This window comes from Calidris pugnax, unplaced genomic scaffold (assembly GCF_001431845.1).
Source record: "Calidris pugnax isolate Ruff unplaced genomic scaffold, ASM143184v1 scaffold18, whole genome shotgun sequence".
Lineage (NCBI taxonomy): Eukaryota > Metazoa > Chordata > Aves > Charadriiformes > Scolopacidae > Calidris > Calidris pugnax.
In genome coordinates, this window is record NW_015090812.1 from 20500928 (window position 1) to 20528519 (window position 27592).

The following is a 27592-nucleotide window of genomic DNA, read 5'->3' on the forward strand; positions in this document are numbered from 1 at the left end:
TCTAAGTGGACCTGCTCTGGCAGGGGATTGGACTAGCTGATCTCCAGAGGTCCCTTCCAACCCCATATCATTCTGTGAATAAACACCTCATGCAGTACCTGGCTATCAGTGGAACTGTTAGTAAAGCAAAGATACAAATTGCCTGTTCATAGGGTGGAAGAAGAAAAACAAGTGGCTTTTAGTCTTTGCTCTAGGTCTCTAGAAACTAAGACTGGCCTCTGGTGAAGCCTGAAGAAAGCCTTATGATCCTTGTTAGAATTTGTTACTGCATGCCCACTGCAACTATGTAAGCATGCTCCATAGATTTGAGATCCCTAACATTGTCATTCTAGTGGCATAGAATTTTCAACAAATTTTAATGGCAAATATTTCACTTAATGACTTTTATTTCATGTACTTGTTGCCTGTGTAAGTATATAATGACTTTTTTAGAAGGCAGTTTTAGATGCCTTTGAAAGTACCAGTAAGCTCATACCTGGAAGCAAAATGAGTAATATCCTATATATTTAGCATAACCACTGCAACTTGGTGTCCTTTATATAAATCTACCTTAAAGTAAATCAGTAAAAACACCAAAACAAGAGTTAGCATGCTTATGGGACAGGAGCTCAGTTTCAGTATAATTGTTAATGAGTTTGCAAAAAGGAAGCTCACTTTTAAAATGGATGTTGAATGACACCTTGAGGAGCCTGCTGTGGCCATACCAATGTCCTGGTGAAGCTGGCATTACAGTGCAATGCAGCCATTTCCCGGTGAGGCCCCAGCGTGACCAGCAGATGCTACTTCAGTGAGGGCAAAACAGGCTCCGCGTACCACTTATCTCTCAAAGAGTGTAATTTCCTTGCTTACATATTGAAAATAGGATCCAGACCTCTGACCAGCAGAAGTATACTACATGCATGTCTAGAAGTTGGAGAGGCTGATATTAGGCTACTAGTTCCAAACCTCTTTTATGTTGGACCTGACAGGCACTGACCCAGCTTATAGTCTGTTCTGAATTGTATAACCTGTTTTCATTCCTGCACTGGTTTTGACATATGGGGATCACCTGACTGGAGCTGTGCCTTTAACACTCCCATGCAGGAGGCAGCTAGTTGAGTATGTATGCTTTGTCTGCTGCAGTCAACTTAACCTTCCTGTAGTTAACATTTCCTATCAGAAATGGAAGAATTGCCGCAGAAATTAAAGTGTTTGTAGGAGTTCATAGAAATGGCAAATGGTAAAATACAATTAGCTCACATGAAAGCATGCAGTTCTTTTGAAATCACTTTGAGAAGATCATTAGCAAATTGGTGTCATCTTTGAAAGTCTAATGGAGCTTCTGGCTAAGAGTGATCCAACAGTGTGGATCAAACCACTGCACTTTTTTTTTTTTTTTGTCACCCTTAATTCTAGGTGCAGTTACGGCATAGAAAAATAAATTCTAAAACTTAAACTGAAAACACCATTCTAACTGTGTAGTACAGATAAACAGAACAAAATATAAATATAAATCTGAATTAAATATATCAAGTATCTTCTCTGCATACTTTCCACTTTTTGCAAAAATCTTTACTCAAAGCAGTCCACATCTGCATCTATGGAGAATATATACATGCACAGCTTCTAGAATCATATATTCTCAGTATCAGCAGACAGAGCTACTACTAGGATGTATGATCTACATGGATTTTTATAAAACATAGCTAGTCTATATACTATAACAGCTACAATGCATATAAGAACAAGAAAAAAAAACCAACAGGTTTTCATATATGAAAATGCTGCAGAGTTTTATAAAACAAAGAATAACAGCAAAATGTTAACAGTACAGGAACATTTGCAACTAAGAGTTACAGCATCATCTAGTGGTCAGATATGAAAAACATAATTCTAAGTGAGTTATCTATTGTTTTGCTACTGTATTCAGACAGAAAAATTAAAAGCATAAAGAAAATGGCTACTTGCACTTCAGGGAACATTGTAGGCAAAGCCTGGGAAAGCAGTTACCTGGCTTTTTAAAATATCTACTTTCTCTTTTCTTTTCACAGAAAAGAAATTTAATAAAGTGCACTAACAGAGGAGATACCATGTACTGTTACATTTTTTTTTCTTTAACTGTATTCAGATATACACTGAATGGAAATAAAATCCTCCAAAACATGTACAAGTCAAGCAAAATGACATTTAGCAATCATTTTGCAGTCTCTTTGAGGCTGTATGTATGCTTACACAGTAACTAACAAAACACAGCTCCTGTCCAAGCCTGAAGCTTCTGTAACACGTATACATGATGCTAGCAGCAATAGATACTACCTTGTCAGTGGAACTCCAGTCCTTCTATGACCTTATTTCTAAGGCTACTTTGTTACACTATTCTATTCATATTAATATGAAAAAAGCTCCAGAAGTGCCACCATGGAAATAAAATTTTCCTCAGCAGTTTTGCCATTTATGTCTCAAAGCTACTCTTGTGATTTTCTTCCTTCCTTAGTAATTAAAACACTTTGTCCTGCAGCTTCTAGGGCTTGTACCAAACACCTTGTTAGCCTTGTCTAGCTCACAAGCAATTAGGCAGGAAAAAATAGCTTTTGGGAGCTGAATTTGAATAATATGTAATACCACCTATACCTCCAATATTTTTGATCTACAGAGTTGTTATGGCAATAATGACCTAGTGACATAGGATGTTACCCTGTAGGCCAGTAAATGCGGTATTGCCATTACTAATCATGAGCCCCAGGCTTTCACTGAGTTTGCAAAGCCTCAGGACTGAGACATGTCAGACTCACTTTGCTTGAATTCATCTAGACCTGTCTGGAGCTTTGTCTTAATTTGTTTAGATGTAACATCAATTTTTCTTATCAGGTGGCTATGCCTAATTTCATTTACTTTTGTTTGCCTCTGTACTGAAAAATAGATTTGATATATGCTGTAGTAACAAGTAGCCATTCTACATAGAATGAAATAATTATAGCTCTAATCTAATGCAGGAATACAGACTTAGAACAGGCAGAGGCCTTGAAATCAGTGAGGTGTACGGAGACATTCCTATCAACCTCTCAATTTGAATGCAAACATACAAGTGCTGCTGTAGAAGCTTTGTAGAACCTGGAGTGCTACACAGTATTTGTAACCTGTATTTTGAATCTATCAAGGAAAAGCAAGAGCAGGCTCCACTCAGAGAACCAGTCAAGCAGTCCCGGCTGCACTCTACAGTTCTGCAAGTTGCTGTTTGTATAGTTACAGATCAGCTGTTTCATGTGGAGTTTGAGAGCTACGATGGAATTCGTATTTTTGGGTTATATTAATCTTTCTTTGACGCGTGCCCCACAAATAAGGCTGAGTAGCTTAGTGTTGGATATGGTTTGATACAGAGACTTCCATTGGTGATGAAGGTATATTTGAGAACTAAATGGCTTATTTTCCCATAGGGTACTCGTGCTCTTCCACAGAGGAAAGATATTTACTTATGAGCCAATTGATAGAATCTACTCTGCACCGTGATCCACAAACTGAGAAGCTTTGCTTTAAAAGATGCAGTTGCAGAAAGAGCGAAGTCAGCACTCATACCGTTCTAAAGAACAGCCAATGCTGAACAGGTCAATGTTTTCATATTTTGAGAAAATCCACATATCAACATACAATTGAAATGCAAACAGTTTTATGGAGATAGCTTTGAATGTCTTTGGTTTCTTGTGCCAAACACTAAGTATACAAATATTAAAGTCACTAGGCACTTTTAACACTGAAATAAGAGTAATGATGTCACAAAATCCTATATGATGAATTAACTCTGATTCACAAGTAATAAATGTCCAACTAGACAGTCTTTGATTAAACTAAGTCTCTTTTGTTGACTTGTAAAATAAGGCAGAAAATACATCAATTAGAAAAACAGGATGAGAGTGAAATAATATGAATTTTGACTAGTGCCAAATTTGCAGCTCTGGAGAACTAAAATGATATTTCTGTGGATGCTATCATTCTAAAAGCCATTTGCTTGTTATACATTCCTCTTTCTGAAAGAAACAAAAGATTCCCCCTCCACCAGCTATTTTTTGTCACCCCCAAATTATTTCTTGCATAGCTATAGATATCATTCCACAAAGCAGGAGGGACAGTAAAAGGGGAAATTTCAGATTGCAATTGCCAGATCTTCTGGTGTCGAAGAGTTTACTGAAAGTAAAATGTCAATTACTTCTGGAATGGCAGTGTACAGGCTCTTATTTCAGACATGCTGCCCTATGTTGAAATTTTCATAGCCCAATGATCTAGAATGAAGTTGTACTTGCATATAAAGTATTGATTGTAGTTAGTGGAAAAAGTCACTAAGTGTCTTACATAGGACTATAACACACATTAAGGCATTGGTCCTGAACCTCATCCCGATCCCCTGTGGGTAAAAAAAAAAAAAACCAAACCTTGGAACTCAGCTTATGCTGAGGTGTATTTTATGCTTTCACCTGAAAGGTTGTTGACCTTTGCTTTAAGATATGAAATACATAACCTTGGCATTAGATGTATAACCTGAGAACTGACTTTGAAAACTGATCAAATGCAGCATGTAGTTCTTCCCCCGCAACATATTGAGTGAAAGGTAATTTGTTTTGGTTTGCAATTCACTGTTAAAATGTAGCACTTTAGTGTAACACTTTCTCTTATAATAATTAGTTTCTGACTCCTGTGCTGCAAGGCATGCTTAAACATGCAGACACCTGTTACAAAAAATTTTTATTCAAATGAAGGCTTGGAGGAAAAGCAACCAGAGCACAACTGCATCGGGAAAGGAAGGTAAAAAGGCACCACCATTAGTACTAACCCTGTGAACTTTGTTTAAAAAGCAAAGAAATTATCAGAATTTGCTGCTGAGGCTTCTCAGTGTGCAGGAACAACCCTTTTCTTACTCTGATACCAGAATTCTAGTTGACACACTCTGAATAATGTACAGAATATATGGAGAGTACCAAAAGTGTTTCATGTGTTTCATTAAAGGCAGAAAAAGAACCCAAGAAAAACAATTGTATCATTTGAAAAAAAATAACTGAGGAAAGCATTTTTTTTTTCTTCTCTTTAGTGAGGAGATTGTTTTCTTCAAAAAGCCTTTTCTGACAGCCTCTCAAATTGTATTAAAAGTTCTGACTATTCTTCCTGGGGGAAGGAATTTGAATTAAGGTTATTTGGAGCTGCTGCTGTGGTAATCTGAAGGGATTTTTTCCTTGTGTCAGTAATAGATTAATGCAAAACCAGAAGAGTCAGGAAATTGTAGCGCTACCTCTAATATGCATTTTCATTAGTGAAAGAATGTGACCCCATTATACAGTGTTATTTATACTGTGGATTGTGCAACAGATGTTGTGTGGGGGGCCATTTAAAACTCTAATTTTGGTGGCCTTTCTGGTCCTAGCTATACAAGAGTTCCAAAATATTAAGTTGCAAGATAAAACAAACCATACTATCGTGAGCTTATCTTCATGCTAACACAGCTACTTGTCACCTCACTCCAGAGCTTGCCTGTATCCAGCCAACTCAAACATCTACTGGAGACAACAGAAGATACCTAGAGGCATATTAAAAAAAAGACATAATAATGATAAAAGCAGAGTCTAGAAATCCCACCACACTGCAGCTTTTCTTCAACATTTAGCCTCTTTCTGGTCTCACTTAATCAGGATGATGATCTAACAGCATCTTTGTGTATCTTAATTGCTCCAAGAAACAGTAGTATTGCTGCTCTCATAATAATGCTCACCTTTCCCTGTTTAAGGATGCAGATGAATACTTTCCAAAAATTGTGAGCCCGCTAGCTCATACCATCCAGAAGTAAACTCATCTATTACAACTGGAGACGTAAATATTTTTTTATAAATTTAAATGAATCAGTTAATTATTCATCATGTTACTAATTTGCTGGTTTCATAAATTACTGTAAAGGACAGGCTGAGTTTGACTTCTGTTACTTTGGACAACTGTATCTGCCCCTGGCCACTGCTGATTTGGTGTGACTACTGGACAACTTTATGGGGTTGGTAATGAATGGTGTGCAAAACACCAGGGTATTAGGGTATTCTGCAAAGCTGGCTTTCTTGATTATTTTTTTTTTAACATTGTGTTTCTTACCAACCCAATACATTTAATTGAGAATTTGAAATTTTGTCTTTATGAAGTTACCACACACTTATGCAAATACAGTCACTTCCAACCGGATAAAAAGGGAGGGGGGAAAAAAAAAATCACCAGAAGACTAAGGAGTAGGAAAGCTTGTCTGTGGAGGCTGTAGAATCTTCAACCCTAGGCTTTTGGAGCCTTGGCTGGAGAAAGTCCAGAGTGAAGTGGTTGGAATTCAGTGTCAACTGTGCTTTGAGTAGGAGGCTGGACTAGACATATCCATAAAAGGATCTCCTTCCTTTCTGACCTGAATTTCACTGAATTTCTAGAGTTGGAAGGGACCATAGAGATCATCTAGTCCAACTCCCCTGCTGAAGCAGGATTGCCTAGAGCTAGAGCATGTTACTCAGGACTGCATCCAGGCAGGTCTTGAAAATCTCCAAAGAAGGGGACTCCACAACCTCCCTGGGCAGCCTGTTCCAGGGTTCCGTCACCCTCACCGTGAAGAAGTTTCTCCTCATATTTGAGTGGAACCTCTTATGTTCCAACTTGTGCCCGTTGCCCCTCGTCCTCTCGGTGGGAACCACTGAAAAGAGTCTGGCTCCCTCCTCCTTCAACCCTCCCTTGAGATACTTGTAGGCGTTGATAAGGTCTCCCCTCAGCCTTCTCTTCTCCAGACTAAAGAGTCCCAGCTCTCTCAGTCTCTCCTCATAAGGGAGATGCTCCAATCCTTGAATCATCTTTGTAGCCCTACGCTGGACTCTTTCTAGTAGTTCCCTGTCCCTCTTGAACTGGGGAGCCCAGAACTGGACACAGTACTCCAGTTGTGGCCTCACCAGTGCAGAGTAGAGGGGGAGAATGACTTCCCTTGACCTGCTGGCTACACTCTTCCCTATACAACCCAAGATACCATTGGCCTTCCTGGCCGCAAGAGCACACTGTTTACTCATTGCCATTTTACTGTCCACCAGGACCCCTAGATCTTTCTCTTCAGTAGTTGCCTCTAGCGGGTCCACCCCTAACCTGTATTGGTGCCTGACATTCTTCTTCCCCAGGTGCAGGACCCTACACTTTTCCCTGTTGAACCTCATGAGGTTCTTCTTTGCCCAGCTCTCCAGCCTGTCCAAGTCTCGCTGGATGGCAGCACAGCCCTCCGGGGTGTCAGCCACTCCTCCCAGTTTGGTATCATCAGCAAACTTGCTGAGGATACACTCTGTCCCCTCGTCCAGGTCACTGATGAATATATTAAACAGCACGGGTCCAAGTATTGACCCCTGGGGGACTCCACTGGTTACAGGCTTCCAACTTGAACCTGCTCCATTAATAATTACCCTTTGGGTCCTGTCACACAGCCAGTTCTCAATCCACCTCACTGTCCCCTCATCCAGCCCATACTGCCTCAGTTTCCCAATGAGGATGTTATGGGAGACAGTGTCAAAAGCCTTGCTGAAGTCAAGGTAGATGACATCTGCTGCCCTCCCCTCATCCAACCAACCGGTTATGGCATCATAGAAGGCTATCAGATTGGTCATACATGATTTACCCTTGGTAAACCCGTGTTGCCCACTTCCAATAACCCCCCACTCTTCAACTTGTTTGGAGATGACATCTAGAATGAGTCTCTCCATCACCTTCCCAGGGACAGAGGTGAGACTAACTGGTCTGTAGTTCCCAGGGTCCTCCTTCTTGCCCTTTTTGAAGACTGGAGTGATGTTGGCCTTCCTCCAGTCCTCAGGCACCTCTCCTGTTCTCCACGACTTCTCAAAGATGATAGAGAGTGGCCCAGCAATAACGTCTGCCAGCTCCCTCAGCACTCGTGGGTGCATCCCATCAGGGCCCATGGACTTATGAATGTCCAGTTTGGCCAAGTGGTCCCAAACCTGGTCCTCCTCTACTAGAGGAAAAATTTCCTCTCCATACCGTCCCCCTTGCCTCCAAGGTCACAGATTCATGAGGGGCAGTCCTAACAGTGAAAACTGAAGAAAAGAAGGCATTCAGCAACTCTGCTTTCTCTGTGTCTTCCACTACTAGGGTGCCCACCTCATCCATCAGTGGGCCCACATTATCCCTAACCTTTCTCTTGCTGTTAACATACTGAAAAAACCCCTTTTTGTTATTGTTAACATTGGTGGCCAAGATGAGCTCCACTTGAGCCTTGGCCCTTCTAATTTTCCCCCTGCATATCCTCACTGCTTCATGGTATTTCTCCTTATCTGCCAGGCCCTTTTTCCAAAGATTATAAGCCTTCTTTTTGTTCCTGAGTTCCAGTAGTCCAACGAGTCTGTAGTTCTGATTCAATGTAAGTGTTTTAGTAATACTAGTAAGAAATTTCTCTGTATATCAATGAACTCCTAAACCAAGTATTTCTACACAAAAACATGATGCATTTGTGTTGAGGAATGCTATTGTTCAAGTATCTACAAATTTAATATCCTTGAAAGTAAAAAAAAAAAAGAACATATTAGTCATCTATTTTGAATGCAGGGATGAGGGGAACAGAAAGGAAAAAATTAATTACTTTTTTCTTTCTGAAACTTAGAAGAAAAAGCCTGCATATTTTTGTCACCTTGACTTGCATGACTCTGTTAAACCTCTTCTCTAGAGATGTTCAGCTTCAAAGGCCTGGTCCATAAGGGTGATTAGACTCTAAAATAGTTTTTCTCTTTCTTTGAGGGGCGTTCTATGCTGGCAGGGAGAGGTAGGCTGAACAGCCATGAGATATTCAAGTTGTTTCCAGTGAAATTGTTCTTGTGACTTCAGTGTTCAGCATCACTAGAAAATATGTATTTTTCTCAGCCTACCCTGACCAGAATCAAGAACGGTGTTTCTTAGTTCTGAGAGGAAAACATATTTGAAGTTATATCATTATTTTACCATCTGCTGACTGATGTGCAGATTAGTAATTGGAATGTACTAGAGAGCTACAAGGCAAACAGGGAAGCTTGGTTTGCCTACAAGTCTTATTGACCTGCTGCATAAAAAGTTCTCCTATTACCCAGGAGTGAATTACAGGTCTGGCCAATTTAAACAGGATGCAGCAGCACAGCCACTGCAGACTTGCTTTTGGAATCCCGACTCTCCCATCTGCTACAATTGCATGTTGACCAGCATATCCCTGGAATTCTTCTGGACTTCATACAAACCACAAGCCACACACAGAACGTACTAGGCCAGCCGGTATTCCTTTCAAAGCATCAACAGCCTCAGAAAAAAACAGTACTGCTACTGTCATCAAGAGAGAAAGTAAGCTGCTTACTGTGTAAATTCTTCCACCTGTTTTCGAGTTTATAAATATTTTCTAGATTACACTAATGACAGCAACAAAAATGCAGTAACGGATCCTGTAAGAAATTGCTGCTAAATTTCTGCTTTTCTCCTAGATTCCTTTTGAACACCCTGTGCTTCCCCAGTCTTTCCCCCATTTCCTTCCCAAACCCATCTGGATGAACTTGGACTGTCATCTGATCTATTCAGTGAGACCACTGTAACCACCCACAATGGCCAGATCTTTCCCAGATTGTCAGTGTTCAGTCATGAAATGAATGTGGCCTAAGACCCTTCAGGTGTACGGTGCATACAAGTGCCAGTTCCATCATGACCCTTCAAGGAAAACAAGCGGCCTTGAGGACTTTCTGGACTGAAGGCCTTATTTTTTTTCTGTTGAAAGAAACAGCGAACAATCATTCCCTATTGACCAGGTGCACTGCACAGCCTACAAAAAATGTTTTCTCTTAGCTGGCATCAGTACACCCCAGAAACCAGTCCCAGAGCCTGGATGTACCCCAGTGCTCTTGCTGCCCCAGTGGCACATCAAACCCTGCAGGTTCTGAGCGTGACATCAAGAGCTAAGGCTCAGTCTGACCCAGAGCCAGCGGCAGCAATGATCTGTGCAGGTGGTGCTTTTGCCAGCCAGCAACCAGCTCATTAGATGTGGTAAGACCTGAGATTTCAACAGTGGAGTTTGGGGATTTCCCTCCCACCCCCCCACTCCCTGCTTTTGAGATCACAGCCTCTGGCCTCAGAAAAAGAGGCTGGTTCTGGATCAGTCTGTCTGGTGTCAGTAGGAGCTGGCTGGTAACTGCCTCTGTACTCACTACTCATGCTGCAGAATACCCTCTCATGGCCATAATTACAGGTTGTAATTATGGCTGTGCTTCACGTATGCTCCTTGCCTTGGCCAAATGCTTAACAGCTGCTATCCTGAGGCAGCATATTAACATCTGTGCCAGAAAGATCTTAACACCTTGGTGTTCAGGTGAAGTGGCTGGAGGAAAACAAGTCTCTTCAGCTAAAGGTTAATGAGAATGGTATTTTGAACGCAATACAACTCCTTAAAATGTATAGTCTGAAGACAAGCTCTTAAGGGAGGGGAAGAAGGGCAGAGTCGCCTCCCTTTGGAGCATTATTTCAGATTTGACTAAGGCAGATGCTGAATACCATCTGTCTAAGGTGTGACAGAGACATGGCCCTGAAGGATGGCTCACTGCCACCCCTCACACCAAGCCTGCCACCAGCCAGACCGAGGGGGCGGGCAGACCCTGAGGCTGCTGCTCTGTGTGTCGGTACACGGGCCAGAATAACGCCGAGGCTACCCGCTGCAGCTCACTGCGGCCGCCTTTCCGCCCCTCAGCTGCCGGAACGCCCCATGCACGGCGCCAGGTCGCCTCAGCGGCTGTTTCCCGCCCTGCCCCGCTAGCGACTGCCTGTCTCGGCGCCTCGGCGGTCTCGCGAGACTTGAGGCCCCACCCGCCGCCTCAAATCTCGCGCGATTTCCCCACTAGCTTCCGCGTGTTCGCGGTTCCGCCGCGGCCCTGCGTGCTGCCATGGCGGCGCCGGGCTACGAGGAGGCGCGGGCGGCCGGCGTGGGGCTGGGAGTCGGCCCGCCGCAGCCCGGCGTCCCGCCTCACCCCGGCGTGGCGCGGCGGCGGGGCCGGACGCTGCTGGTGCGGCACCTGCCGGCGGAGCTAACGGCGGCGGAGAAGGAAGATCTGCTGAAGCACTTCGGGGCTGTGTCTGTGCGCGTCCTGTCGGACCACGGGCGGCTGGTGAGGGCCGGGGCCTGAGGCGGGGGCGGGAGAGACCGGCTGCCTGCCGCCCTGGGTGGGTTGCCGCGCCTGAGGGCTGGGGAGCGGGCCGCAGGGAGGGGGTGAATGTGGTTGCCGAGTCAGGGCTCTGCATTCCCCCTGCCCGGGCCGGAGCGGTGACGGGAGAGCGCCGCGGGGCCGAGGCGGGGTGGTCGAGGGGGCTCCTGACACCAGGGTCCCGTCTCCCGCCCGCTGCAGGCCCCGTGCCTTGCCCGCAGCTTTGGCCTCGCTAGTCGTTAGGAATAAGGCAGCGGAAAAGCAGCACAAGAGTGTCTGTTGGAGGCGTAGGGATGCAATTTCACGGGTCCGTCTCTAGAGATCTTTATTTTTTGTCTTCCTCTAAATTACAAAAGCATAGGAGTATCTGTCAGGTGGCAAACACTGGTGGGGAGGAGCCTTGTATTCCTGCAGAACTGCAGATAAATGATGTCTGCAGCTTTTCTTGGGGTCGTGCTTTCTTTGACAGGGTCACTCACCATTGACTTTGTGATGAATTTTCTGGTAGCTGCTATTTTAACAGTGCTAATGTTTTGAGGTTTTAATACCCAATCACGTAGCGGCAAGATGAAGTAATACAGTGTGTTAAAATAAATTTAAGATGAACTGTGTATTCTGCCAGAATTTGATCTAATTTGGAAAACTTGAGGTTTTTTTATACTTCAGAAGTACGTAAATAAATTTCCTTTTTTGAAAAGAGGTTTAAACTTCATTATCAATAGGTACTTGCTTGCAGTTTAGGATGCCTTTTGCTCACTAGAAAAAAAAATTAGTTTTCTTGTATTTCTCAAACTGCTGAGTTCCTGTCTTAATTTTTGAATGCAGGAGAAGCTTGTCCTAAATTCTTAAAAAAAAATATTCCTTAGTCCTTCACCTTTGCCCCACATAGGAGTTAAATGGCTACTGTTTGGAAGCTTTCAAATATGTAAACTTGAATTTACAAATTACTTGTGAGTATATGTTTTACATGTAATTTCTTAGCTTTTTTACTGGAATCCAGTATGACTTCTTTTTTTTTTTTTTCTAGAAACATACTGCATTTGCTACTTTTCCCAGTGAAAACGCAGCTGTGAAGGTTTGTGTTGAATTGGTTATTGAATGTTTTAGCAAAGCACTTCTCTGAGTTGCCTTTTGGGCTCTAAAATGTTTTACACGTCAACTAGTACTCAGTGTCAGCAAAAAAAAAAGCAAAGGAATGTAATGTTAGAGTTCTGTTTCAGGAGAAGTTTGAAGGATTTGATGAAATGAACGTTTCTGTAGAGTCATAAGAAAAGTGGGTTGGAAGGGTCATGTGGAAGTTTTCTGATCCAATCTCTCATTTAGAGCATGACAAAGTTACATAAGTTGAGACTGATCAGGGCCTTGTTGAGGATGTGTGTGCATTTATATATAAACTATAAACCAAACATCATTTACCTGTCTCCTGCATAATTGCATATTTGCCATAAAATTCAGACATAGTGGTGTACACAATTCAAGACTGACTAAAATGCCCAACTATGATAAGAAGAAGAAAACTACCATGTTAATAGGGGACATGGATGCCAAAAAGGTAATACTAATAATGCTTTTAAAACATGAATCTGGCAAAAAGCCTGTGTCCTGAAATTCCCTCTTATGCCTTGGGGTTTTTTTGGTGTTACTTTTATTTTTTTTTTTTTTAGCCATGCTGTAAAGTACTACTCAAAAAAGTTACAAAGATTATGTGAGGTGAATAGTGGTGAATTTAGGTTGCTTTATCAGAATCCGGATTTGCAGAATGTTGAAGCTTCCTAGTGTGACTGTTAAGAATCTTGATTTTAAAATTCCCAGCTATTACTAATGGACTTCAGCATGTTCGTAGTTCAAGAGCAAGAGGTTGGTTACTTGAAATAACAGAGATTTATTAGGTTATGTGATAAGTACCATTGTAATGGCTGCAGCCTTACTACTGTGTTCAGGTGACCTAAGTCTTTGCAGTGTTTCTAGTTGTGCAACCTCATCTTTTTCCTTCCTGCCAGCAGGAAAGAGGCTGCTAAAAGCAGGGCTTTGAGTGCAGGAACGGTGCAGAACTACCTGTGGCTGTACTGGCACACACTGAGCTTAAAGCATGTGGGGCTGCATCCTATGGCTAGTTTGCCAACCAAAGAAACAACAGTTATGCTTCAAAATAATTCTGATCATTTTCCTATTCCCTTTCTTTCTTTTCTTTATTATAATTATTTGAAGGCTTTGTCAAGACTGCATCAGCTGAAACTTTTAGGTCACACCTTAGTTGTTGAGTTTGCGAAGGAGCAAGATAGTGTGCAGGTACTTAGCCAGCCTTCTGTCTCAGAGAATTGTAAAAGGTATGTGCATAATAATTCAGTTTCTATGTTTGTGGTCAAGGAAAAGAAATTCCTTATTTGTGATACTTATGTAGTACCGTTAAGTCAAAGGCTAAATCATAGCCATTTAATATTGTTTCATTCAGTATCATCATGTAATAATTCCCATCTGTATTTTATAGTTATTAATATCTTTAATCAGCAGATGGTCCTGTTTGCTCTCATTTACAGAGCAAGATTCCAGTCTGTGTAAGCTGACCTCTGTGTTGCACAGGTTCCCTGTTTTTTTAAAAAACTTTTCTACTTGGTTTGAGTGTCAGGGTTATAATTTTCTTTTGCTATTAAACAACTCATCCAATGCTTTCCTGATGTTTCTTTCTAATCTGAGAGGTAGGCAGAATTGTCACCTGCTGGCATACCTGCTGGTATAAGACTATACTATTATAGCCACTGGTTTCTAGGCTGGAGCTGATTTGCATTTAGCTAGTTTGATGCATGAGCAGAACAAACAAAACTGTCCAAGTCTTTCTTCAAAAGAATATGTAATATTAAAAAAACCCAACAAAACAGAACCAAAAATACTAATGAATCCTAATGCTAGCATGACCAAGAACTGTGATAGTTTGGGTTTCAATTGTCTGTCAAGTACTTAGTTAAAAAAGTAAGTTACATAGTTAGGCTTTCAAGTTTAACTGTGTAATATGTAACTAAGTGATAGAAGGTATGTGATAGTGCTTGAGGTTTTAAGTTGTTTATAGAGGTTTTGTAGGTATTTATAAGGTATTTATAGAGGTTTAAAGTTATTTATTCCACTCTCTGAATATGAACAAATCAGTATTTAATATATTTGATTTTATACAGTCTCTGAACAGAGAGCATCCTGAAATAATTTTAGTTCTTTTCCTGTGAGTAGATTTAAGTCTGCAGTATTTAGATAAAGGGAAATTTACTTAAATCTGCCTCAATCGTTATTTATGGAGGCCTTAGAAGTCTTGATACTATAAGTATCCACATGTGTTAATCCTTAAGAATTAATAATGCCTGTAGTAATGCCATTGATAAAAGAAGTTAAAAACACCATACTAACCTACTTCTTATATTTTTAATATATGAGATTAAACATATTTCATACATAATGTGGTCACTTAAATTTTGCCTCATTTTAATTAATGCTAAATTACTTTTCAGTTCAGAAGAACCAGTGAAAGAAGAAGAGAAGAAAGAACCAAACTGTGTTAAAATTGAGGATGGAATTGCACCCAACCATGGGTTAGTGTTTTTTTTTTCTTCATATTTTATTCTGTTACAGTTTATTTTGAAATAAAAGTTATACAGCCTTGAACAAGAGAGGATGTGGTATGCTGCATTCTCTTGTTTGTTTTATAGTATGCTACTGTCCCACATGCATAGCTGTAGGAATTGTCATAAAGATGAAGTTCTTCAAGTTTAGAACCTCACAGTTGAGTAGCAACTTGTGCTTTGAACTATGAGGTTGAGGATTGCCTAATAATAGCCTTCTAGTGCGATGCATTGCTTTCTCAGGAAGAGTGTGAGGACTGGGTAATTTGTCCTTTTGTTTTTCCAGAGTTTTTTTTGTTCTCTCTTTCTCCATTTGCATTTTTGCATACACAAAAAATATATTTCTTTGGGGGCTAATAAATCCAGCAATGTGAGCACTGAGTTTGTGATGTTTGTACAGCATGCTATGCTGTGCTTTTGGTTTTGGACATGTTGATTGTTTCTTTGTGCTGTAGGCTTTCTGCGTCTGTTGATACTTTCATTGTGCCCAAGCCCAGTAAGTCTGTCACGCATTAGGGCTCTGCTCCCTGATGTTAAAGACATAATGTAAGTGGCCCGAACTGTTCCAGGGAAATTACAATTAACTATAATATAGTTTAAATAATAAAGTATAATTAATAGTTAAACCTCTAGTAATCATTAGTTGTTATCATTCATTATGTCATGATAGTGCTAAGATTCCTTGTTTTTAATCTTTTTTTTCCTCAGCCTCACGTTTCCCATCAATTCTTGCCTCAAATATTTGTATCCACCACCTTCAAGTACAATTCTAGCAAATATAGCAAATGCCTTGGCAAGTGTGCCCAAATTTTATGTGCAGGTAAGTAAAAAAATGGCAAAAAAGAAAGTATAAAAATGTCTCTTTTTTTCCTCTTTTAATTATCCACAGAAATATTTTTTGCCATAGTAAATATTAAGTCAGTTTTCCTGTGATAGTGTTAACCAATGTTAATTTTTTACTATCTTAAGATAATAAGATTTCATTGACCAGAAGTAAATGTTACTTCAATGACACTGAAGACTTAACTGGATATGATCTTCCTAATTAGATGTGACTTGAGTGCTTAGAATTTCATCCTGAGATGATGCTTTACTTTTTGATTAGCCTTTTTAGGGTGTTGCTCATATTTACCATTAGTGTTGGATCTCAAGCCCAGGCTTTCACATTGGTCAATAACCAATGTAGTTGTGTCTTCATTAAACTGAAGCTGATTTATACCTGCTAGAACTTATCCACTCTAATACCTAGCAGGGAACTATTTTCATTTATGTATTTATTTAAAGGAAATCTTACTTTTCTTGAATCATTCCAGGTACTTCATCTTATGAATAAAATGAATCTTCCCCCACCTTTTGGACCAATTACTGCTCGCCCTCCCATGGTAACTTTTTTATTGTATGTTTTAAGTACTGTAAAATGGATTCACAATGTAAAATGTTAGCAACATGGTAGGAGATCTAAGTTCAAATTTCTAAGAGTTACAGAAATCTCTAGACGATGGCAAATACTGCTGCATTACTCTGGCCAAAATGTGCATATTAGTCTTCTGAAGAAATCCTTTTATCTATATTTAGAACAAAGAGGTATACATGTATGGCAGTAGCACTGGAATATTTCAGACTGTTGAGTATAAAAAAAAAAAAAAAAGGATGTTATAGCATCACATTACAGATACCGGAAATAAAGAATGCAGTTAGCCCGTTGACTTATGAAGATGTGCTGAGTTCTTTGATCCGTGTGTTTCTTTGGAGTTCTCATTAGATTCAGATTGTTAGTGAGACTGCACAATGCTTTTGCATTTAACTTGCTCTGTCTCCAGGATGTTTTCTAAAGAGAGGCAGTTTTAAAACTGACAGAGGCTTAGGGGGATCTGTTCCAAAGCCGAATAGAAATACCAGCTTTGTGGTCTCAGTTCTCTGTTGCTGTGATAGTTTGACTGCCAGTAGAAGACAGAGCAAGTGAGGACTTGCATTAATAGTCTTGCATTAATTGAAAGAATAGTAAGTTTGAGAGGCCAGTCCCTGAAATTCCTAGATCAGTTTCTAAAGGGTACAGAGTATTTCTAATGCCAGAAGACATCAGTGCCTTATGGAACTGATGGTACCTAAAAGTACCATCAGTGCAGTAGGTATAGTAAGATTGTTACTACAGCTGGCTGGAGATCGTTTTGTGCATAGGGAGTTCTTTATGTGTGTTTTTTTAAATCTCAGTGAAAAAACTGATGCTTTTTATGAAATCCTTACTCCTTACAGAGGTAGAAATATAACTGATAGGTGGTGGAAGGTTCAGTGTAGAAACTGAGATGGCTTGGGTGTGTAGACCTCTTCCCATATGACCACATTTCTTCCAGGGAAGTCCTTAAACCTGAGTGCAAAGTAAAAACCCAGTTGTCAAATTAAAAGAATGAAAACATTTACTGTTATGCTTCAGAAAGCAGGCAATTGTTTTCTTGTGGAAAGTTTTAAAGTAATGTAGTTTATTAAAATAGATTGCTATAAATGTGGTTTTAAAATGCTTCTAACTTACTGCTTTGACCGTTTTTGTTATGTAAAGAAAAACAAGATGCATAATTTTTTTTAACTTTTCCCCTGTAATTAGTATGAAGAGTATTTACCAGTGCCTGTGCCACCTCCCCCAATCCCACCTCTGCCTCCTGAAGAGCCTCCTTTGCCTGAAGAGGAAGAAGAGCAACCATCTAGTGAAGATGAATCAGAATATGAAAGTGATAATGAGGAGGAGAAGGAGAGGTAGGGATTTTACAGTCGTTTACAAGCTTCTGGGCTCTTTTAAAGGGGTGTTTTTACTTTTCTAGATTCTACTTCAGCAAATAACACTGTTAAAGTTTGCAGTATATAGATAATCTTTCCAGATGCTTAAGGAAACTCCAGAGCAACTTAAAAACAGGACAGTGCTGTTTTGAATTACGTCAAGAGAAGGAAAATGGCCAAATGGTATGCAATTCACCATTTATTCCCATGTCCACAAAACAAAACCTCAGAATAAAGAGCGAGTGGAGATAGAAGAAAGCAATAATTTATTTGTTTTGTGGATTCTTCATTTTTCCGCGTCTTAATTGAGTAAGCTACTTAGCCTGAATCATATGTGCACTCTTACTTCCAAAACATTCTTTGTACATCAGTGCCTATTGCTAGAAGTAATACTAATGGGAATTCACGTGTGCTGAGGATTCTCTTGCAGTTTTGGGACTGAATTGTATCATAGCTGCTTTTCCTTAAATCTAATACTAAATGAAGAGGCAATTTTTCTTTATTTGCTGTTTAAACTGAAAAGTAAATCAGAAAGTTCCTATGCTATATTCAGAAAAATAAATGCATCTGGAAAAAGGCAGTCCTGTTGAATAGAAATGGTATAAGAAAAGGTTCTGCTTGGTGCTTCTTAGCATTTCTCCAGCTTCATTCTCTTAATTAGGTGCATGCTTGGGAAGGAAGGGACATCATTTAACTCATTACAATTTTGACCGGTCACCTAAGTGCTCTCTCTGCGTTTATCAATTTTCTATGTGTTACAGTTTATTGCTGTAGTCTCAGTCGTAAGGTAGCTAGATTTATAACCATATTCTGAAAAGTTATATTTCAAGGGCTTTCAGGAAGGGGGAAGGGTTTTCAAAATCACTATTTTCAAATTAACTATAAACCACATTGGTTCTTTTTTAATTTTTGTTTTTAATAGAATGACCAAGTTGATGGAATTAGCAACCCTTCAGCCTAAAAGACCAATAAACACAAAGAGACGGAGTGTTAGAAAAAAGCAAAGAATTAAAGACTTACTGAATGTTCCTGTGTGTACTCCCCACAGGTTTGTATTGTTTCTGGGGTTTTTGCACTTTTTTGGAAGATTACTCCTTTTACTAAATGATATTCTCTGTATCATGTTTGCTTTGGTGTTGCTGTTTGAAAACAAGCATTCTTCACTGATACATAAATTTGGTAGTAAAGTTGGTCTATTATTGCTCTGAAGGTCTAAATTTTCATGTAATTTGAACTCGAGTCTGCTCAACAACCTTAATCTGTAAAGTGTGCCTGATTCAAGCTCTGTGCTTCTCCTGCTATCAAACTAATCAGAATTCCTTTTTCATAAAAAAGAAAAACAATATCCTATCACAGCCCTGACTGAAGCAAGCTGGATTTATTGTTTGGCATACATCTTAAAATAAAAATTTAAAATCATTTTAAAAATGGATGATACTGGAAGGTTAAAAGCTGATTTGATTTTAAATAATTTTGGATTTTGAAACGGCAGTATTATGGCACAGTAGACACCAGTGTAATATTTCTACGTAGTGATGATCAGTAGTAAATGCATTTTTATTAATAGCTGCCGCCTTCTTCCAAGTGATTTGTTATATTTTTTAAAAAAAATTGGTATATTTTCTATGCTACATGAGAGCAGCAGCAAGGCCAGTTATTTTTTTGTATTTAAGTTACTAATGAATTTTTTCATAAGTGCCTGTCTGTACTGTAATGTGGTATGTAATTCTTGGTTTTGCTCTCACTGCCAGCTGTACTTACTGTATTCACAATGTTTTAATCAACTTGAACTATATGGGATGAAATTCCTGAAATGGAGGACTCATGTATTTTTGATAAACAGCATAAAATCTATCTGGAAGAAATCTTGTATTCAGCTATGCATTCATCAGTGTCTGATTCTTTAGTTAACACGTTGTTGTTTTAAACAGTAATTTGCACCCTACGCTGTCACCTTCAGATGTCTTTGAGCAGCCACAGCATGTAGGTCATAAGAAAATAGAGTTCCATATTACTACTGACATCCCAGCTGTTCTTCAGATAAACTCAGAAAAAAAAGAAAAAAATGGTAAGAGTACTTCAAATGTATTTAATATTAAATTAATGTGGTTTCGATGTGTAGAAGGCTGCTAAAATTTAGGACAGGGAATTCTTTCATCCTTTTGTTTTAGATCTTTCGTAAATAGTATCAGGGTTTGTTTAAGAACACCAACTTTCACCTTGTCACAGAACTCTGTGCTTTGGTATGGTAAAGGATCTACAGGATTTTAAAGGTCTCTTTCTCTCCTTTGTGATCTGTGTGTTTATGGTAAATTGCACTCTCTTTTAAATGTTAAGGTGTTTTTAGAAAATATGTTACAAATGCATTCTCAGTATTATATAGTGTAATTGAATATATCAGGCTAATTTTGAATTTTCCAGCTCTTAGAGAGCAGCATTCAAGTGATTGCCAACTCCTCTGTGATGCACTGATTATCTGCTATAAAAATGCTGGGCGATAATAGCAATGAGGTGTGATGGTTTCTTATAGGGTCAGTCTATGTGTCTTGGTACTTTACAGTAATACACAGTTTCTTTGAATGAAAATTAGATAAACCATTAAAATGGATACAGGCTTGAGCTGCAAGGCTAGTTTAACTGGCATATGCCATGGCTTTTATTTGTAGTACAGTTGATTTTATAGGACCATATAGAGCTGGTGTGTTTGTCAAACCAGGGATTAGGACACATTTCTTTAAGGATCTGTTCAAATTTCTTTACCAAGTCTACTAATGGTACTGGAAAGAGTATACTTTTTTGCTTGATGTTGATCCTTTTGTGAATAAATATGCAAACCACTTATATAATGTGTTGAAATTTCAGACCTTTATGCAACCACAGAAGAAATCAATAATACAGGCTTTGGAAGGATTTTCCCAGCTCCAATCTCAAATGATAAAATGGAAACTGAAGAGGAGGATGATGAAATACCATCAGAATTTATTTCTAGAAGGGATCTAGAAAAGAACAGACTTTCTAAAGAAGGTATAACTGTGAGAATAAATCACCTAATAGTAGCTCTTCGATTTGTTGCAACAAATAGTTTAAATAAGTATTTATTAATTGATTATATTAAATTTGGTTATTTTATACTGAACAAAAATGCAAAATAATTAAATGACCTAAAACATTGTCTGTTTTTCTGTTTTCTTCAAGAAATGGAAAAATTTTCTGTTTTCAAAAACTATGAGCCAGGTGATCCAAATTGCAGGATATATGTGAAGAATTTAGCTAAACAAGTTCAAGAAAAGGTAGGTAAAGAAGCAAATTAAATATTTATCAAAAGGGTTTTTTATCAGCTTTCCTCTTATACCTACCCTTTAATTTCAGGATCTCAAGTTCATTTTTGGAAGATATGTTGACTTCCAGTCAGAAGTAGAACGAAATATGTAAGTTAATTTGATACTTGGTTAAAATTAAGCCTTTTATGTTAATGTCTATAATATTGGTGAAAACTTTGATTTAAAAACTAGTCATCTTAACTTTTTTCTTTATGCTTCTGTATAAAGAAAAAACGTTTCATCTGAACATCTTCATTTATCACAAGTACAGAAAGAGAATTGGTTTTTTTAAGTATCTGAAGACCCTGCTATTTTACCTGTATATTTTTGTGACCAAACTTATTGTTTATTTGCTGAGACACACTCAGTCATCAGCACTGTTAATTCTGTATATCTGATTGTTTTGCATATGTCATTTACTACATTTGCACACCAATTTGCCATCCTATGGTCTAAACACTTTTTACTAAGTGCTTTCCCCAGGCAAAGTGATCTCCAGTGACATAATTCCTGCTTGTAGGCTCTTCTCCCATTTCTGCATTTTTTCCAACTTGAAGTGTGATCATTATATTTGTGCTATGAAATATGAAGGTGCGGTTAAACATGAGTAATTCAAAATTCTCAATTTTGCTTCTAGGTTTGATATACGTTTGATGAAAGAAGGTCGTATGAAGGGACAGGCTTTCATTGGACTTCCTAACGAAAAAGCAGCTGCTAAAGCTTTAAAAGAAGCAAATGGATATGTCTTATTTGAAAAACCCATGGTGGTTGTATCTTTTTCCTCAAATAGTTACGTTCTATTCTTTGTAATCTATCTGTCATTCTCTAGTTTTATTGCTCTCTGGAAAGAGGATATACCTTAAGAAAGCCAGGCAGCGTAGCATAGTGTAATATTGTTAATTTTATAACTGAAAAATATATAGAAGCATCCCTTCTAAAACAGGAAATGTGCTTTATTTATGACAATAAAATTACTTTTCTAGTCTTAGCTCTTTGGTTCTGCAAACTTAATGCAAGATATAATTTAGTTTCTATGACCATTCTGTTTAAGTAGGCTTTTTGACTTGGTTAAGCTGGTGTTTGCAGAATCAAGAACATCAAGAAATGTTTCTATCAGGATCAATAGTCTCTAGACTGCTTCTCCAGCTGAACTGTCAATTACTGTTTGGGCCTGTGAGACCCACATGTTGAGATTTCTACACTGCCTGATTGTGTCGCCCTGGCTTTTGTCTGTAAGTTTTAAATCTCTTCCTGTCTTTTCTTATTTTTCACTAAAACATTTTGTAGTTTATTTCCTTTTATTTGTACTCTTGTTCATTTTAGCTTGTTTCCTCACAGATACCCACTGAGATATCAAAGTTATGGAATTACCCTGCTGGGATGAAGGCTTAAATATCAAGCATTTGTCATGCTATTATTGTTCTGTTTGCACCTAATCCATTCCAGGGTAGCTCTCCTTATTTACTTGGTGGTGTAAAATCTTGAGCAGGCTCTTAAAATCTTCTTGTACTGCAGATCAGTGAGGTCCTAGTCTTTGACTAATAGACACTATTGTTATAATATTTAACAGTGTAGCAGAGTTGATTCACAGATAAAGGCCGCTTCTTAAACTGTCTTTTGCTGAAATAATACTTCTTTTTTGCTTATTGCTTGGCTTCTGTTTATCATTGACACTTGTAGTCCTTAACAGAATCTCAGCAATTTGCTCGTTCAGCTAGACCGAAACAGGATGCCAATGAAGGGAAAAGAAAAAAGTAGAACACTGCGCAAGGTATGGATTCTTTGCCTGAAAATAAACAAATAGATTGGGGGTTTCGTTCATTTGTTTTGTTGTTGGTTTTTTGTTTGTTTTTGTTTATTGTCTTTTCGATATCTGCTGTAGAAATAGTGATGATGGAGGGGGATTGTTCCACACAATTTTCTTTAAAATGCGCAGTTATATCAGAAAACCAGAATGCAAGTTGTATAGTTGGTGTAAGTTTAAAATGTTGCTTCTTCCTCTGTTAGAAATTTGGAGACTGCCGTTTCCCTAATCCTCATATCCTAGGGTAGTTGTCAGTTTCTCTGATCCTTAATCTGGGGAGCTGAGTAGAATTCTCTGTGGAATCTGGTCATTACCTTGTAGTAACCGTACGGGGTTTTGGCTTTGAAGACAGTTGCATCTCTTCTCTTTCCCTTCCATTCCTGCCACTGTAAAAGGATCCTGAAGAACTGTTTCCAGTAATAAACTCACTTCTGCTAGCTCTGTAAAGGTCCTTCTGCTTTCCTAACCTCAGAAAGTTAGCACTTGGTACTGTGACAGCATCCTTTAAACTTGCGTGGCTTAAGAAAAGGATACTGTGTCAGAAAGTGCTACTTAGTGTTGCACTGATACTTTGTGGGATGCATAGGTCCTGATTTTGGGCATTATTGTCTAAACTTGATGGGGAAGTAACTTTTAGCAGAAAGTAGTCACTATTTAACTTTATTTCCTACAATATAGCTTTACTGCTCACTCTAAGTATTTGCTTTATATGACAGTAGCTCAAGCAAAATCAGTTCTAATTTAACTATGAAGGTTTTAATGGCCTAAAAGCATTTGACTAGTGAACTGTCTCAAATTGGCACATGAAGTAACTGGTGCGAGAATTGGAACCACTTCTTTCTCAATCTGCACCCACTGATAGGTGAGCTAGCTCAAATTTAAAGGGTTGTTTAGCTTAATTACAGATTACAGTTGAGCCTCCTCCCAAGACCAAGTGAACTCAAAGATTAGTCTGAATGCTCTTCTGAAATTTTCTGTTAACTCCAGGGTGTGTTTTTAATCTGGATGTTCTGGTCATTGTTACTTTGGGGGGGGGGAAAGTTTTAAATAAAGGATGTGAACAGCTGTTTTTGTAAAAATTGGTTGGATACCTCACAGTATGGTTACTCTGAGGGTAGTATTTCTATTCATAACAGTTACTTTAATTGTAGGTTTCTTTTTCTGTTATTCGTCTAAGGATTTTTTCATCAGATTGTATTTGAGCACATTTCCCTCACTTTCAAGATGCTCTTTGGTGTTAACAGTTCCTATTTTGAGTTACTGATTTGTGGCTTGCAAAATCTCTATTTAATTTTATCAAATTAAAGATCACTTTTTTTTACAGGCATTCTTCTGTATTAGTCATTGGAAAGAGAGAAATGAGCCTTAGCTAAAGTATTCTATTGGGAACAAGGGTTTATGGGAATGTTTCAGTCTTGTTTCATGCTTCCTTGTTAGAAAAAACCTTCTATTTATATTATTTTATCCAGTGTCTAATAAGAAGAAAATTCCTAAGGTTTCTTTAAATGCAAAAAAGAAATTTGAAGTATTTTAGCTATTGGAAGGCCTTGTGAATGAAGTCTGAACGCTTTTCTTCTTTTAGGAATTCCGTATCTTTCCAAGTAATTTTGTATGTTAAGTCTTATTCTGACTTCATTAAAAATGCTAGTTAATACTTAAATTACGCAAAGAAAATAATGATGTGTTATTTGGTTATTAATCATGTTGCTGGTCAGCTCAGAAGCTTTTTTTCTTTTTTTGGGTGAGAGAACATGTACTTACACAAGAATGACTGATGTGCTTGAAAGTCTACATGAGTTACTTTGGTGCCCTTGATTTAATGTATCATGGGCAGAATGTCTTCCTTACCTTTACCATTTGTATGTAAAGATCACAGAACGTGCTGCAGACTAATACAGATTTCTATGGATCCGTGAGGTTTAATTAAAAATATTTATTTCACTTCCCAACTAATGACGAAACTGAACCCTGTTTCTGCATGACTAACTTTTCCAGTTCCTGCTGGAATACTCTTATGGATGCTGATTTATGATGCAAAATTCCATGATAGAAATATGAGTCTGTAAGGAAGAACAGTGTCAGAATCTCATTTGAAACATAAATATGCATATAAACAAGTTTATGCAAACACTTGAGGGACTTAAAATTTGAGCTGTATCCTGAGTATCAATGTTATTGTTCTTTTTTATTTACCAACTAAATTGACATAAGTTAAACTTGTGATTGTTTTTAGACAGGAAGAAGCTGTCTTAAATTCATGAAATGCTATTGCAAATATTTTTTATTACTTTGAGTATTTTCTCTACAGAGGTGTTATCCTTTGTAGAGAAAACAATATGTATGGTTTATAAAAATACGATGTAACTCCTTGCTGGCTGAAATGTGTTTTTTGTGAGGGACTGGTGAAAAATTTCAATTGGTATTTGGGATGATTATTTTTTCTGTAGTTAAATACACCTGTTTGGGAGAAAGGTTATGTAGAAGAAACTGACATTGAGAGGTCCCCACTTCTTCATAGGGAAGAAGTGACTTGAAAGCCTGTATTGAATGGAAATGTGATTGGGTTTCAGACCTGATAGAAAAAGCAAGTCTTTAAAATACAAAGACTTGAAAGAGAATTAATGAGACGCAAAAATCTGGTGTTGTCCTAGTAGTTCAAGTTATCAGAATTTTATTTCGTTTTAAGTATGAAATTTAGTGTTGGTAGACTCATCAGCTCTCATTGAATCTCATAAGTGGTCAAAACTGTATTTTATCAAGAGGCATATTTGCTTTTTGATAGGTAGCATAAAGTTATGTGTGTGCAATAATGAGAATCAAGTAAAATTAAACCACATTCTGCTGTTCTTCTTTAGAAACATTCCTGCGTAAATTCTGCAGTAATACTGTCATGCAGAGTGTATCCTTTCTTGTTGTATCCTTTTTTTGTGCAATGTTTCCCGTAGCACTCAACGACATCTAAGTTTTCATATAGAGTAGGTATGGGGAGGAGTTTACAGGTTTTAGAGCTTGATACTATCTGGTAATTTTAAAAGCAAAGGGCACTTTTTTTTTGGAGGGGGGGCGGGGTGCGGAGGGGGAATAAATCAATGAGTTGTCTGTGTTGTGTGAATAGACACAATGAAGTTTTCTTAAAAGGTGGCCTCCACCTTCTTCCTCAGAGGTCGTATAACTTGAATTTGTGATCCAATTCCTTAGCTTGTGTGAGCTAGAAGTGTTCCACTGATGTGTGTGGAGCTATGCTAAGCTCACACTGAGGACTTAATCTTGTTTTTCTTCAAATATAATAATAATAAGTCGGTTTAAAATATGTTGCAGAGCAATTCTTAATAATATTAAAGGGTTGGCCAGTATTTTAGATAATTTGATTATTATTGTTGTCCTGGTATATGAGAAATCTATAGTTGACTTAGTTTGTACATTCCTTACTACTTTTTTTTTGAGTAGAGAAGACAATCTAACAAGATCTTGCAATGAATTATTTTGAATTGAACCATTAATCACTGTTACCTTTCTATTGGTTGGGTTTTTTGGGGTTGTTTTTTTTTTTTTTTCCAGATAGTACTATGCACCAAGGTAGTGTTGCCAGGGACTAACATTTTTCTTGTGGGCTTCATATTACATTATTGTTTAACTTACCGTAATATAAAATTAATGCAGCCTGTGTCTGTTAAGTCAGAATTTTTTTTTGGACATTCAGCATTTTTCTAAATACTAAGCATCTTTCAATTTAGTTATGAAATGAAAGCATAACACTAGTATTTTCTGGTTCACACTTTTAACATGCCTTTGTGATGTTCCAGGTCCCTTTTGTGTTCCATCTCTTTCAAGTATTATCAAGCTGGGGGAAGAAGCAGTGTAATCATCAGGACTCTTGAACTGTGCGTAGTAGCATTTCTAAAGTATTTAAGCCAGAGTATAAACTTTCTCATCTTAAAGATTCCAGATGTCTTTAAACTGTCACAAAACTTAAATCATAAATGTATGTTAGTTTGCCTGTGAAATCTCTAATAAATTATTTCGTTTCTCTTAGTTTTGCCTTTTTCTCTTCATTTTGACTTCTGTTTTGTTGCGGCGTTTTGGAGCGGGAGGAGGAGGAGGACGTGTTTGGGGTGGGGCAGACGGGTTGGGTTTTTTTGAAAAGGTGAACAGTCCAATTGTAGCTGTGCAGCATGATTCAGATGATTCAGAGTATATATTTTTATGCACCTCCATGAGTGTGATATTTAACTGTTACTGTTTCAGGGTTAAAAGATAAGAAAAATCTAAGGATAGTCTTAGTGAGTATCTCTTTCTTGTCTTGTCTCCTACGGAGGGAGGACTAGTGCACTGGTGTGAATTGGTAGTGTGGAAATTAGGCACTGTTTTTTCCTTAGTAATTAACTTTAATTGTTCATCCACATCTTGAAAAATACGAGAGAGAACTAGTGAGACTAAAGTAATTAAAATAAAGGTAGCAGTTAAAACAGTGTTAAACCAGTGTAGGTGTGGTCCTTGCCCTGTTGAACTGGGTTTAATAAAAAGCAATGCTGGGGAGGTCACATAGCAAGATTTGTTACATACTAGGAAGTTTAGTGTAACTTTCCAAAACCATATGGGAAACATTGGAATAACATTTACCCAGCAAGATGGTCCAATGGATTTTAGGGGAAAATTATTCCATAATTCATAGTTGATTGTGTGATAACAGGCAAGTGTAAAGGCTTTTGTTTTGTCATCATTCCAGCTGCAAACAGACTAAATCACTAGTATTAACTGCTGAACTAAAATAAGTGTATCTTTGTTCTTTTTTCTAGATGAACTGATGTAACAGATTACTTTAAAATGCTTTTACTGGAATTCTCCATAGCTTATTTGCTTGTGTTCCCATGTGGACTGTGTAGTTGTTTGTTATCTTATCTTATCTATATTTGGAGTAATAGGCCA

At 38.3% G+C, this 27592-nt stretch overlaps 1 protein-coding gene across 2 annotated transcripts; it reads left to right on the forward strand.

Moving 5' to 3' along the window:
• The first annotated feature begins 10895 nt into the window (after window positions 1-10895).
• Window positions 10896-26698, forward strand: RNPC3 (RNA binding region (RNP1, RRM) containing 3). 2 transcript variants are annotated; one of them, XM_014939450.1, is made up of 15 exons: window positions 10896-11132; window positions 12196-12243; window positions 13377-13495; window positions 14663-14743; window positions 15482-15593; window positions 16087-16155; window positions 17373-17521; window positions 18465-18590; window positions 19474-19610; window positions 20405-20566; window positions 20738-20832; window positions 20912-20970; window positions 21500-21632; window positions 22561-22633; window positions 25522-26698. In XM_014939450.1, the coding sequence occupies exons 1-14, from the start codon at window positions 10911-10913 to the stop codon at window positions 22618-22620; spliced, it is 1572 nt and encodes a 523-aa protein (XP_014794936.1). In that variant the 5' UTR covers window positions 10896-10910; the 3' UTR covers window positions 22621-22633; window positions 25522-26698. The 2 variants fall into 2 exon arrangements, with proteins under 2 accessions (XP_014794936.1, XP_014794937.1); XM_014939451.1 differs by having other exon boundaries at window positions 26470-26698.
• The last annotated feature ends 894 nt before the right edge of the window (window positions 26699-27592 follow it).

Excerpts from the sequence above, each read along its gene's own strand:
- RNPC3 (XM_014939450.1), top strand. The coding sequence starts at position 10,911 with ATGGCGGCGCCGGGCTACGAGGAGGCGCGGGCGGCCGGCGTGGGGCTG. Across the intron at positions 16,156-17,372 it reads TTACTGCTCGCCCTCCCATG|TATGAAGAGTATTTACCAGT; the intron begins GTAACTTTTTTA and ends CCCTGTAATTAG. Across the intron at positions 18,591-19,473 it reads CCTGTGTGTACTCCCCACAG|TAATTTGCACCCTACGCTGT; the intron begins GTTTGTATTGTT and ends TGTTTTAAACAG.